The sequence below is a fragment of the Notolepis coatsorum genome (assembly GCF_963971535.1).
Source record: "Notolepis coatsorum genome assembly, chromosome: 15".
In the NCBI taxonomy this organism is placed as follows: domain Eukaryota; kingdom Metazoa; phylum Chordata; class Actinopteri; order Aulopiformes; family Paralepididae; genus Notolepis; species Notolepis coatsorum.
The window spans coordinates 82,785,114-82,800,285 of record NC_140179.1 but is presented as its reverse complement, the minus strand read 5'-3'; the positions used below and the strand labels follow the sequence as shown (position 1 = coordinate 82,800,285).

Here is a 15,172-nt window from a genome sequence, read left to right as displayed (position 1 = left end):
AGAGAAGCAGTACGGCGCTTCCAGCGAACCTGTCTAGACTGCCGTAAGTGGCGCGCGCAGCCCAGCATACCACGGATGGCTGACTTACCCCCCTGTCGCCTCCGAATCGGCGACAAGCCATTCCACTGAATAGGCATGGACTGCTTTGGCCCGTTGTATATAAAGAGAGGAAGAGGCACCGAGAAGCGGTGGGGTATTGTATTCAAATGCATGACCACCAGAGCGATACATATCGAGCTCCTTCCGACCATGAGCACAGACTCATTCCTTATGGCCTTCCGAAGATTCACATCACGGAAAGGAAAACCGTCTACATTGTTGTCTGATCACGGGACCAACTTCAAAGGCGGAGAAAGAGAGCTGAGAGAGAGCTTCCAAGCTATGGGCCCAGAACTTAAGACCCACCTCGCTCCATCCCAGATTGACTTCCAGTTTAATCCCCCGAACGCACCCCACTTCGGTGGAACCTGGGAACGAGAAGTACGTTCTATAAAGACAGCCCTGTACGCCGTACTTGGGGCCCAGACTGTGGCGGAGGAAGTCCTAATGACAGTCCTCACGGAGATCGAGGGAGTATTGAACTCAAAGCCCCTCGGTTACGTCTCCAGTGATGTAGCAGATGTCGACCCAGTCACCCCCAACACACTCCTAATGGGGCGGCTGGACCCCGCGCTACCCCAGACAATGTACAGGCCTGAAGAAGCGAACGGCCGAAGAATGTGGAGGTACAGCCAAGTACTAGCTGACAAGTTTTGGAGCAGCTTCCTACTTCACTACCTACCGTCTCTACAGACCCGCCAGAAGTGGGTAAAAGAGAGAGACAATTTGACAGAAGGAACAGTCGTCATGATTATTGACCAGTCACTACCCAGAGCTATGTGGCCGGCTGGCCGCGTAAGCAAAGTGATCACCGGTGCCGATGGCAAGGTCCGAGCAGCTGAAGTACTCGTCCAAGGGCGCACTTACACACGTCCCGTGGCGAGGCTCATAGAACTGCCCCGACTCCCAGATACTATCGATGATGACCATGACCCCATGACTTTGTGAGTTGACTGACCCTTACAGCGGACCTTGAGTGGTAGACAGTGCGGTTAATCTGTCTCTGCTTAGCTAATTAGGTGGGACTAATTAGGGTGCGGCTGTTGTGAAGGATCAGATTAAACCGAATATATATATTTATTTATATATATTTAATTGTATTTGTATATCGTTTGATATCCCCTGTATATTCCTTGTACAATATGCACTGAATATCCCTTTAGTCTACTAAACAGCCCATAATAGTTTCATTCTACCATTGGACGAGAACCTGGCGCCAGGTTGCCATACCCCTAGGTCCAAGTTCAATCGTGCCGCTCAACATGTCGTGGCAAGCCCCGGTTCCGCGCAGGAATATGTCGGGCGAAATACGAATGGTACTATTTGTTCATAGCGCATATATATATGGCGCAAGTAAAGTAGAATCTTCTTTTTAGTCCAGTTCCTTACCCTCCAACAGAGTGACAGACGCAAAGCCTCCCCACGACGCACGTGTGGTGTAGTAAGGCCTACTTGGCCTCAGAATAGGCATTGAGATATCGTGTAGATTAATAGTTGAATAGTCATAGTTTGGCACTATACCGTCGAGTTGGACGTATTCTATTAAGCTAATAATAGTCTATTTATGTATGGTGCATCGTTCGGTTAGAGTTCTAAAGTTATCAGTACCCCCATCGTTCCTGACGTTATCTGGACGCTTAACCAGGCTGGGCAGACCCCTAGTGGTGCTTGCATCCGAGGAGCTCCGGGCCAGGGCGACTGGACCTGTATATTGGATTACTCTACCCGGACGACGGCGAGCCTTCCACGGCTTGGATTATGCTTTGGGTGCTTTGATTCTTCCATGGATAAAGGCCAACACTGCGGAGTGTTGGAACTACCCCCCGGAGAGGACTCCAGGTGAGACGGCGCTCTACACCAGTGAGGTCGCCTCACGTCTCTCCGTTGTGGACCGGCAGCTACCGTCCACAGAGGGTCCAGCTGTATTCGTCTGCGGACCGAGGTTCTGTGGGCACCGTGTTCAAGACTTTGAATTCTCCCAAGACACCGTCGGCCAGATGGGATACCGCCAGCGGCTTCTCTAACCCCCCCCTCCTACTGTCTTACAACCAGCGGACCCCCCCCCCCCCCCCCTTAGTGTATCCAGCTATAATCATTTAAGTACCATCGCTATAGTTTCCTAAATATCCAGGTTGTATACTTACTCCCTGCGTAACCAGAGATTGGACATTCAATGTTGATTTACCTACGAATACTCATTTGCCATAAAAGTGCATATTTCAAATCATAAATGTAAACAAGTGAACGTTGTATATACCTTTTGCTATATTAAACCTTCGATTTGGTACATTTGTGTGGATTCGTTTCATCAGGTGGGAAAGTGTTCATCATACTTATATCATGTACTGGATGGCCAGAAGTTAAAGTACAAGAGGTAGTGGTATTAAATACCATATCTAACAATACAGTCAGGGAATTGTACCCCTCAGTTACAGACACCATATATGAAAGCTTGCGTTGATCTGATATCTATTTCTACTGCGATTGAAGCTATATGTGTTTATGTGTCTAGCTGTTCTGCCGTTGGGTTGCAGGAGAGGGGGGGGGGGGGGGGGGGGGTGCCGGTCTAAGCCACATTGCATGCATGCATGCATGACAAAGCAAAATAGTGATGATCTAGCGTTGATTTCAGGAAGATCCGATAATCAGGCGAAAAATGACAACGTGTTTATTGAATTACACAAAAACGCTGTTTTCGTGTCTTTTCCCTGGAATTTCTCAGAAGCGGCCGAACTATGTTCATATTCAAAACGGTATAAAATGGAAATGTACGGATGAAAAAATAATCTGTTTTTTGCACGTTGACCAGAAGCAGCTCAATGAGACTCGAGGGCGTTATTAGACCCATAGCGATACTATAAAATATAGGTTTAGTTCTACAAACTACAACTACGTTTACATGGGGTTAATGGGCGGCACGGAAGTGGTCACTTCCCGGAAGGGGCGTGGCACTCAATGTGTTAATGAGCCAGGGGGGCGCTAGAACGCCATTGCTTTAATCAATGGGGAGACTGCGAGATTTGCGAGTGCTTAAAATATGTCTTATATTATAGCTATAGGTCTAATACACCCGTCGATTGTCAGTGAGTTGCTTCCAGTCAACATGCACAAAACAGAACAAAAAAAAAAAAAAAAATACCTATAAACATATTGTTTAAAAAAAAAGAATGAAAAGGGAACAAGGGAACTATAAAATAAATTGAAATGTAAATAAACAAGGTAAAGATAGAATTGACCGTTGAACCCATGTCACCCCCTTTCTTTTATTTTTGTTTTCTTTTTTAGTGATGCACGATATATTGGCCGCTGACATAATATCGGCCGATATGGCCGTTTTTTTTACACATCGGTATCGGCCCGATATCAAGATAGGGCCGATATGGGCCGATATAATTTTTTTTCTTTTTCTTTATTAAAATTTAATATTATTTTTTCTTTTTACATGTTTTGGCCTTAAATTGTTTCAAAATATCAGTAATTTCTGAAAATAAGTTACAAAAGTAAAAAAAAGTATGCGTTTTGGAAAGTAGCTCTTTGTTTGATTATCATAAAAAAGTGTTTTCTGTGCAGAGATGTCGACATCGGTGGATGTCGGTGCCGGCCAGAACAGCAATATTAATGTCGGTTATCGGTATCGGCCACCATTTTCACATCGGTGCATCACTATTCTTTTTGATGTTATAATTTTTTCTTTATTGTTTCTGTCTGTTTAATTGTATTGTCTGAGATGTTTGTAAATAAAAAATGCAAATAAAAATGTAAGTTAAAAAAAAAAACATGCACAAAACAGATTGTTTTTTCATCCGTACATTTCCCTTTTATACCGTTTTGAAAATGAGTATAGTTTTGGTGATTCTTAGTAATCCCAGGAAAAGACGCGATAATAGCCCTTTAGTGGAATACACTAAACACGTTGTAATTTTTTTGGCTGATTATCGAATCTTCCTGAAATCAATGCTAGGTTATCATTATTATCCTTCCTCGTGCATACATGAAATGGCCCTTGTAGCGCGGCGCTCCCCTCGCCACCTCCTGCTCTCAACGGTAAACAGCCACACACACAGCTTCGATCGCGGTAGAAAGAAATATCAGATCAATGCAAGATATTATATAGAGTCCTTACCTGGTCTCTGATGTAATGCAAAAGAAATAATCCAATTATCTGATCGCCATTCCAAATACTGCTTGTGGAGGTCCGTCCCACATTGCCCGGCATTGCATATGAAGGGGGGGGCAGCAGATGTAACGTTGTAAATGCCAGTCATGCCGGATTATTTAAACCCCGCCCGCACGGCTCAGATCGGCCCAGAAAATAAACTACACCATTTCTAATAGAGTGCAATACCGTAGACGGCGGTATTTGCCCTTTTGCGAACTCAGACACATTCCCAATGATAACATCAGGCTGGATGGATGAAAAATTTATGGATATGGCTAATAAAAGAAATAACGATTAAAACCTGAGTTTTCTCGTGACTGGCGCTGAATGATTTAATATTATTAGTTAGCTATTATTATTATTGTTGTTGTTGTTGTTGTTGTTGTTGTTGCTATAAGCCATTTATTATGCTGATGTTGACTAATATTTGGAGAAGTAAAAATAATTTGTATTAATAAAGTGATTTTGTCCTGGATAACCATGGCAGTGACTGAAGCTTGGAAGTATTCTGGTCAGTCCTACATGTCTGTTTGGGTCTTCCCTGGCTTGTACGACTGTTCTGCCCCTTGGGTGACTGCTCTGGAAGGACGGCTACACAAAGATTAAATATCCGCCAATAAACTGGCCGATGATAAATGTCATTATTCAACCAAATTAGTCGCCTTGAGTTAATTTAGTTGAGAACAGGGGAGGGGGGTCTGTTATATATTTTTTTAAATTGTAAACTGCATTATTGTAATTTTTTTTTTTTTGTACTGTTCTCCTCGGATAAATTGGTTAGATGCTTACAGTCTACATATCCTAATAGACCTGTATCGAAGGAGGGGGGAGGGAGGGGGAAAATTGGGGGAAAAACTCTGTTAATTGAAAACTGTTGTAAAACTAACAAATGCAAATAAAAATATATTGGAATTATTTTTTTAGTTGAGAACAGTTTTATTTTTTTAGCCTGTATCCCATCACCCATGTTACATTTCTGCCCTTTGCATTACATTTACATTGATTGATTGATTGAAAACTTTATTAACAGATTGCAGAATGGGTACAGTACAGTACAGCTCAATACATACAATTGTTAAGTGGATGCAGACCAGAGAAAGACTTTCGTCTTGTTTACATCAGGGTCCCCCATTTTCAATTCATCGTAACATATATGACATACATGACATACAGATAGACAGTACTGCTACATCTATACATTTGTGACATACCAGATTTGCAAATACAGTACTGTTTGTGATACAAAAAGAGTCCAGAAAAAAGAGTATATACATTTGACGTAGAAACTGTACATTGGAATGGGTAGGCGGTGGGGGTGGGGGGGGACTGTACATTGGAGGTGGTTGGGTGGGTGGGGGGGGTTGGGTAGGAGTGGGGGGGGGGGGTTGGGTAGGAGGGGTGGGTGGGTGGGGGACACTGTACAACTGTACAAACAAAACTGTACATTGGAATATTGACAAGACCATACTTGGTCATTTACTGTACATTGGAGGGGGTTGTGTTCGGACATTTACAGGGGCCAGTTTCGAGTTGCAGTCTCCCTTAGGTGTTTTTGAGAGTGTTTTTGAAAGTGGGTAGGGATTCACATTCCTTTACAGCTTTGGGTAGGGCGTTCCACATTGATGTGGCATAATTGCGAAACGTGTTTAGTCCCTTGTTTGAGCCGAATCTGGGTTTAACATGATTTGTGGAGCTCCCTCTGGTGTTGTGATCGTGGTATTCACTGACCTTTGGGAAGTATTTTGACATGTACATGGGTACCTTGGTCGTGTAGTGTATCTTGTAGACCAGGCCCATTGCAAGTTGCTGTACTCTGTCGTCTACTCTAACTCTAAGCCATCCTAGGTTGTCAAAGTGGGCAGGGGTGAGGTGGGTTCTAGGAGTAAGGTCAAGCAGTAGTCTGACCAGTTTGTTTTGAGATGTTTGTAATTTTGTTTTTAGCGCCTTTGAGGTGCTTTGGTACCATGAGGTGCAAGCATAGTCGTAGTACCCTTGAATGAGTGCTCCTGCCAGAGTCTTCAGGATATTCTTGTTTACCAGTGTGGAGATCCGGTACAAGAATCGAGTTCGTTGGTTGACTTTTTTTATTACATTGGATGCCATTTTGTCACAGGAAAGATTTGCCTCTAGGATGGAACCCAGGTAGGTAATATCTTCTTTCCTTGTGACAATATTGTCACCCACTGTAACTGAGAAGCCGTCGGTCTTGCTGAGTTTGTTATTTGAACCGAAGAGAATGGACTCTGTTTTGCCCATGTGTAATGATAGTTTGTTATCAGCGAGCCAAATGCAGATTTTGCCTAGTTCTGAGCTGAGGGTTTTTTCAACCTGTAACTTGTTCTTGTCAGAGACCAGCAGGGCTGAGTCGTCCGCAAACGGGAACAAGTTGCAGTCACAAGCTGACGACATGTCATTTGCATAAATTAGGAACAGTAGCGGACCTAGTATGCTTCCTTGTGGAACACCACAGCTTACTGTGAGGGGGGGGATAGGGTACCGTTTACCTCCACCATCTGCTCTCTCCCCTCCAGGTAGGATTGCATCCAGCTCACTGATTGACAAGCTAAAAGCAATTGGTTTTAGCTTGTCAATCAGAATGGTGTGATTGACAGTGTCGAAGGCCTTTTGTAGGTCCAGCATGACCATGCCGCAGTATTTGCCCGTGAATGAATGAATGAATGAATGAAAACTTTATTTAACAGATTGCAGAATGGGTACAATACAGTACGGCTCAATACATACAATTGTTAAGGGGATGCAGACCTGAGAAAGACGTTTGTCTTGTTTCCATCAGGGTCCCCCGTGTCCACCTCTTGTTTGATGTGGTCGTTTGTAATAGTAATATAGCTGACAATTTTATCCAAAGTGACTAACAAATTGTGTACAACAAGTACACAACTTTGGCATTCTACATCAAGAGGTTTAGACCGCCTGCTGTACAGTATATTAGCTATTATTCTCCAACAATACCCTTGGCCTGTGCATTTAGGGCTCCATGGTGTAAAACCGTTTGGTGGCATCTGCTATATTAACACGGAGGCATTAATTACATACACCTCCAATGTACAGCCCCCACCCCCCCACCCAACCTCCTCCAATGTACAGTTTCTACGTCAAATGTATACACTCTTTTTCTGGACACTTTTGTATCACAAACAGTATGGTATTTGCAAATCTGATATGTCATAAATGTATAGATGTAGCAGTACTGTCTATCTATGTCATATATGTTATTAGCCCCTTTCGTGACTTTCGGTTTGCAAGCCTGTGGCTTTTGTGACCGGAGTCACTTGCCCACCCGCCCCGATCACCCAGTAGCGAAACGACCAAGCGTCGTCAAGGGGCTCGCGGTGTGTCAAGAATACATCAGATCTGAATTTCAAAGATACCCAGCGTACAATATGGGTCTAACACAGCTTCACGATGGGGTCTGGAAGCTCGGAGTTGCTAATAAACAGTTTAAAACATTGTTACTCGACGAGTGGTATTTACAGACCGAACGTCCATCTCCGCCGTTGGTGTCACAGCGCATGCGCACCATGCCGCGTTCACGTTACTGGGAAGAAGCGGAAGAACCAGAGGACATCTCGTTGCTACCATAGATATAGGTTGCTACAACTAGGAAGCCTTCACGCTTTGACTCTATATATATCTATGGATGAAACGCCCACATCCATACTTCCGCAATTCGTGACGCGAAGTGGGAGATATGGGGTCTATAAAAGAATCCCATATGTCCTAGTAGGGATGGTATTGGGAGGATGGTGATGGAAGTAAATGGTGTGATGGAAGTAAATGGTGTGAGAAGGGCGAGGAAGATAGCGAAAGGGAACAGGCAGATATGGAGCTAACGACCGATAACGGAGAGGGAAGTGAGAAGGAGGCCTCGGAGATGGTGGAAGACAAAGGGAAGGAGTCGGATGGTGTAAAGAAGAAGAAGAAGGAAGAGGAAGAACGGGAGAGGGAGGAGGAGGGGTGGGATACGGTGAGGAAGAAGAGGAAGAAGCGGACGGAGAGGAACGACAGCGATGGGGATAGTGAGAGTAGGGGGGAGGAGAGGGGGGGAGAAGGGGGGAAGAGGAAGAAAGGGGGGGACGATAGCTCAAGTGGTCCGGGAGACGAGGGTGCAGGAAAAGATGTGGCAAAAGCGCAAGTGATCCATATAGTGGTCAGGCTTGAGGGGGAGAGGGATGAGAGGAAAGTAGGTAGGCTCGAGTGGCCCAAACTCATTGCCGAGCAATTAGGAGAGGTAAAGTACGTGAACGTTTTGTGGGATGGGAATCTGGCCGTAGGGTGTGGTAGTGAGGGGCAGGTGGAGGTGGCTAGGCAGATGCAGAGCATTGGGGGGGTGGGTATAAGTAAGGTGGCGAGAGTAGGGGAGAAGAGGGGGGGGGGGATGTAAGGGGGTGATAGTTGGGGTACCGGTCGAGGTTACAGTAGAGCAGCTGGTGGAAGAGCTAAAGGAGGACAGGCGTAATGGCATAGTTAAGAGTGCAGCAAGGATGAAGAGGGGAGCGGAGAGGGCAGTGACGGGGACGGTAGTGATTACGTTTGAGGGTGGGGTTGTTCCTAGCGAGGTATTAGTAGGGCGTAGGATGTATAGGGTTAGGGAATTTGTTCATAATCCTCTTAGGTGCTATAGGTGCCAGGGGTTTGGCCATATAGCTACCACGTGTATGAAGGGGATGAGGTGCGCTAGGTGTGGCGGGGAACATGAATATGGGAAATGTGGAGAGGGAGTGAAGCCGAGGTGCTGTAGTTGTGGTGGGGAGCACAGTGTAGCGTTTCGGGGGTGCGAGGTGATGATGAAGCAGGTCGCGGATCGGAGAGAGAGAAGGGAGGGTAAGTTGACGTATGCTGGGGCGGTTAGCAGGGCAGGACAGGGGAGCCAAGAAAGGGTGCAGGGGGTTGAAGGAGGGCATTTGGCAGTGAGGGTAGAGCAGGTGGAAAGAGACAGGGGAAGGGAGGAGAAATTAGGTATTGTGGCCTTCGTGGCAGGGGTAGTTACTGGTATGGCAGAGGTTACGGGTAGAACAGAGATGGTGAAGATGATTGTTAGGATAGCGGTTCAACATCTGGGATTGGAAGGTCTGGACTGGAGGGAGGTGTGTGAAGAGTTGGCTGAGGGGGCTGCGAGGGACAGGGCTGCGAGGGACAAAGCGGCCCAGGATAAGATAGCAGGGGGCAAGGAGGGTCCCGCGGAGGGGGGCTCAGACAGGAAGTAGCAGCAGTAGAGGCACTCCAATGGACAATGTAGTTGATGACGGGGTCCAGTAGAAGAAGAAAAAGAAGGTGAAGAAGGAGAAGAAGGAGAAGAAGAAGAGCCCATAAAAAGAATTGCGGAGGGCAGTAATACGCCTCGATGCGTCTACTCTGCCGGAAATTCAAATAAGAAGAAGAAGAAGAAGTAGGAATTACCACTAGGAGGCTGACGTGAATGGTTTTTCCCAGTCGGAAACTGGTTCTTCCGCTTCTTCCCAGTAACGTGAACGCGGCATGGTGCGCATGCGCTGTGACACCAACGGCGGAGATGGACGTTCGGTCTGTAAATACCACTCGTCGAGTAACAATGTTTTAAACTGTTTATTAGCAACTCCGAGCTTCCAGACCCCATCGTGTAGCTGTGTTAGACCCATATTGTACGCTGGGTATCTTTGAAATTCAGATCTGATGTATTCTTGACACACCGCGAGCCCCTTGACGACGCTTGGTCGTTTCGCTACTGGGTGATCGGGGCGGGTGGGCAAGTGACTCCGGTCACAAAAGCCACAGGCTTGCAAACCGAAAGTCACGAAAGGGGCTAATATGTTATGGTGAATTGAAAATGGGGGACCCTGATGTAAACAAGACGAACGTATTTCTCTGGTCTGCATCCCCTTAACAATTGTATGTATTGAGCTGTACTGTACCCATTCTGCAATCTGTTAATAAACTTTTCAATCAATCAATCAATCAAGCCTGTGTTTACACAAATTTGTATAATAAGTCATGTAAATAACAAACATTATCATAGTGTCCTCCTAGGCCATGGTAACATTTATGCGTACACGCCGTGCGTCACAGACCCCCTCTCTACTGTACAGACAGCGTTTGTGTTGTTGTTATTACTCACCGTCCCTCATCGTGACAGAAAACACATTACAGTCAAAAGCAACACGTCAAGCTGCCGTCAGGCCTCCAGCTTTTTAGCTCAACTGAAACTCTGTTCTGGATCCTCTAATGTTGTTAAATGTCCCTGTTATTAACTAACAGCAACTTGATCAAATCTAGTAATAATAACTAACAATGGTCCGTATCATTTCCCCATGTTGCGTAGCACAATCACTTCCGGATCGTCTTTACAAAATAAAAGTCGCTGTGTGCATAAAGTAATACATGATGTGCATACACTGCTGCTATTAGAACAATAATTAGAACTGATACCTGACACAAATATCAAGAATGAAATCAATGTCTAGATGAGTTCCCACGTGAAGAACAAGATTAAATAAGCAGCTTTCTCTTGCTATCTTCCTTCTTGGCGTCCTTTGAGTGCAGCCGTTTATAAGAATAAACAGTGACGAACGCATACAATGTGTAATCACAACAAGTAGACACAAGGTGGCAGTACTTGCTCATGCACTGTCACAAGGAACGAAGGTTATCCTATTGATTGATTGATTGAAAAGTTTATTAACAGATTGCAGAATGGGTACAGTACAGTACAGCTCAATACATACAATTGTTAAGAGGATGCAGACCTGAGAAAGACTTTCGTCTTGTTTCCATCAGGGTCCCCCATTTTCAATTCATCATATGACACACATGACATACAGATAGACAGTACTGCTACATCTATACATTTATGACATACCAGATTTTCAAATACAGTACTGTTTGTGATACTAAAAAAATCCAGAAGAAGAGTATATACATTTGACATAGAAACTGTGCATTGGGGGAGGTTGGGTAGGTGGGGTGGGGCTGTACATTGGGGGGGGGGGGGGGGGGGGGGGGGGGGGGGGTTGGGTAGGGGGGGGGGGCACTGTACATTGGAGTACTGACATACATTTGACATGGAAACTGTACATTGGAGGAGGTTGGGTAGGTGGGGTGGGGTTGGGTGGGGCTGTACATTGGAATAGCCATGCTTGGTCTTTATTGTACAACTGGGTTAGGACATTTGTAGGGGCCAGTTTTGAATTGCAGTCTCCCGTAGGTGTTCTTTGAGAGTGTTTTTGAAGGTGGGTAGTGATTTACATTCCTTTACAGCTTTGGGTAGGGCGTTCCACATTGTTGTGGCATAATTGCGAAACGTGTTTAGTCCCTTGTTTGAGCCGAATCTGGGTTTTACATGATTTGTGGAGCTCCCTCTGGTGTTGTGATCGTGGTATTCACTGACCTTTGGGAAGTATTTTGACATGTACATGGGTACCTTGGTCGTGTAGTGTATCTTGTAGACCAGGCCCATTGCAAGTTGCTGTACTCTGTCGTCTACTCTAAGCCATCCTAGGTTGGCAAAGTGTGCAGGGGTGAGGTGGGTTCTAGGAGTCAGGTCAAGCAGTAGTCTGACTAGTTTGTTTTGAGATGTTTGTAATTTGGTTTTTAGTGTCTTTGAGGTGCTTTGGTACCATGAGGTGCAAGCATAGTCGTAGTACCCTTGAATGAGTGCTCCTGCCAGAGTCTTCAGGGTATTCTTGTTTACCAGGGAGGAGATCCGGTACAAGAATCGAGTTCGTTGATTGACTTTTTTTATTACATTGGATGCCATTTTGTCACAGGAAAGATTAGCCTCTAGGATGGAACCCAGGTAGGTAATTTCATCTTTCCTTGTGACAATATTGTCACCCACTGTAACTGAGAAGCCGTCTGTTTTGCTGAGTTTGTTATTTGAACCAAAGAGAATGGACTCTGTTTTGCCCATGTGTAATGATAGTTTGTTGTCGGCGAGCCATATGCAGATTTTGCCTAGTTCCGAGCTGAGGGTTTTTTCAACCTGTAACTTGTTCTTGTCAGAGACCAGCAGGGCTGAGTCGTCCGCAAACAGGAACAAGTTGCAGTCACAAGCTGACGACATGTCATTTGCATAAATTAGGAACAGTAGTGGTCCTAGTATGCTTCCTTGTGGAACACCACAGTTCACTGTGAGGGGGGGGGATAGGGTACCGTTTACCTCCACCATCTGTTCTCTCCCCTCCAGGTAGGATTGTATCCAGCTCACTGATAAACTATCAAAACCAATTGCTTTTAGCTTGTCAATCAGAATGGTGTGATTGACAGTGTCGAAGGCCTTTTGTAGGTCTAGCATGACCATGCCGCAGTATTTGCCCGCGTCCACCTCTTGCTTGATGTGGTCGTTCAAATAAGAAGAAAGGGAATGGGTCAGTGGAGTGGGATGTTCTGAAGCCAGATTGGAATTCGTAGATTAGATTTTTATCCGTAAGGTACTTTTCGACCTGTTCGTATACTATTTTTTCCATGACTTTCGAGATGGATGTAAGGATAGAAACAGGGCGGTAGTTGCCTGGGTCTAATTTGCTGCCCTTTTTGTGCAGGGGTGTTACTCTCGCTATTTTGAAGTCCTTGGGGACGTGTCCCTGTTTTATGGAGAGGTTTATTATGTGTGTGATGACTGGGGTGATGGCGGCTGCTGAGTCTCTGAGGAATTTGGAGGGGATGTTGTCATGGCCAGTGGCCTTGTTCGGTTGGAGGGCGCTCAGTTTATTGAGTACCTCATCTGTAGTTACCATTTCCAGTTTGAAATCGTCTTTGTGGACGCCTAGGTTCTTGTAGTATGCTACTATGTGTTCTACCCCATACTGCCCTGAGTGGGAGGGTAGTTTGTTTACCAGTGTTGTGGCTATGTTTGTGAAGAAAGTGTTTAAGTAATTGGCTACATCCAGTTTGTCTGTGATGAGCGTGTTGTCCGTCTTTATGTTTATGTTTGAGAACCTGGTTAAGTTTTTTACTGCAGCCTAGTTGATTATTGAGTAATTTCCAAAGTTCCCGTGGTTTATTTTTGTTTTCCTCAGTTTTGTCATTGATGAAATTTTTTTTTGCAGTTTTTATCATGGAGTTTACGTCATTTCTTAGTCTGTTTCTTTCTAGTTTGAGTTCAGTCACGTGGGCTTGGAGTTCACTGCTCGTGCTTTTGGTAAGCTTTGACTGACTTTTATGAAATTCAGAGAATTTTTTGTCTCTGGCTTTCATAGCGGTCAGTATTTCAGTGTGCATCCACGGCTCAGCGCGATTTTTTACCCTGGTGGTTCTTAGGGGGGCCATGTTGTTTAGTATTGTTGAGAATTTGGTTTTGAAGCCAAGCCAGGTTTCTTCAACCAGTGTACCATTGAGTTCATCTGACCAGTCCAGGCTCTTCAGTTCAAGGTTAATAAAGGCCTCGCTAGAGTACGTTTTGAGTTAGTTAGTTATATGATTAGTACTAAAAGGGGGACCCTGATGTAAACAAGACAAAAGTCTTTCTCTGGTCTGCATCCCCTTAACAATTGTATGTATTGAGCTGTACTGTACTGTACCCATTCTGCAATCTGTTAATAAACTTTTCAATCAATCAATCAATCAATCAATGGCAAGCGTCTTGCTCTGCCTACTGAACAGCTCGTTCATACCTAATCATGTCATACATTAAAAGTATTTCTCATGCACAAGCATCCAGCCACGCCCACTCCCGGTCACAACCCTGTGGCGTGGCTGTGCTCCTCCTTCTGAGTCTGAATTTAATTCGAAAGACAGTCAGGGGTCCTCAGGGCCGCAAAGCAAGACGCTTGCCAGTAATCATATGATATAACTAGGGTTATAGGATCACCTTTGTTCCTTGTGACAGTGCATGAGCAAGTATTGCCACCTTGTGTCTACTTGTTGTGATTACACATTGTATGCATTCGTTATATTTCTTACTGGTCACGCGTCTTGCTCTGCCTACTGGACCCCCTAGCTCCGCCCCTGGTACTAGGGGGCCCTCAAGCTGGCAGATTCCTTAGCAAGAGCAGAGCTCGACTGCCGCCTGGCGGAGACGTACTCCCTCCTGTCTGACCACATACACGCTGTTATGCTGTTCGGACAGACCAGAGCGTGCCGCTCCCCAAGACAACGTGTGTATTTATTCCTCGTCACCCAGCCTATGGTGATTGCTTTGCTTTGTATTAATCTTTTGTTTTGCACACAGGGACATTGAGGACAGGAAGATACCCTGGGTCTACATTTTGCATCACGTAGGTGACCTACTGTTAAAGACACCAGCTTTAGAAGTGAGCACCACCACCTGTACTTTGGGGCGTCCGCGCCTGTAAGGGGGGGTGGGCTTTTATTTCTTTTTGATATTTCATTTGGTGCTCACTGGTAAGTCCTCTTTGCTCTCTGTGTTGCCAAGTTTTGTGTTTGTAAAATAAATATTATTATTTTGCAATTTGTCTCTTGCGTTTTGTGTCACTGCACCCTCACCTACCCTGTCTGTGGCCTTGTGTTGCGTATCCCCACTGGGGTACGTAACAGTTACCATTTGTAATAATTACATTACCTCCACTCTGTCTGCAGCAGGTCTCTCCACTCATTTCTTGAGAACGTGTTATGGTACAGGATGTGTTCTTTGGGTTTGGGTCCATGTACTGTAGCACAACTAACATTAACGGTTAAGCTAGTCACAACTTCAGCGCGTCCATATTAATGGTATATGAACACTACGCAAAGTGGGTGACATGTTGTTGGCACAATTTGGAAATGCACAAACATTTGATCTTTTAGATATGGTAACGTTACTCGTTTCCAACTCTGTCTTCCTGCAACAACTCACACCTTGCAGGATTTCAGAGTGAGATTTCTGTTTCAGTGGCAAAAACAAGCACTTTTAGTGGTAACCAACTTAAAAATACAAAAAAGGACAGTTAAAAGTAGAGGTAGAATCTTTATTAGAGTACCTTT

At 45.0% G+C, this 15,172-nt stretch overlaps 1 protein-coding gene across 1 annotated transcript in view; it reads right to left on the bottom strand.

The window, feature by feature from the left end:
* Window positions 1–10,486, bottom strand: part of LOC311241897 (uncharacterized protein) — a 51,345-nt gene extending 40,859 nt beyond the window's left edge. The window contains exon 1 of the mRNA XM_084330842.1: window positions 10,371–10,486. Coding sequence (XP_084186968.1) covers window positions 10,371–10,380 — 10 coding nt within the window. The 5' untranslated portion in view covers window positions 10,381–10,486. The remainder of the gene's footprint in view (window positions 1–10,370) is intronic.
* Between the last annotated feature and the right edge of the window lie 4,686 nt (window positions 10,487–15,172).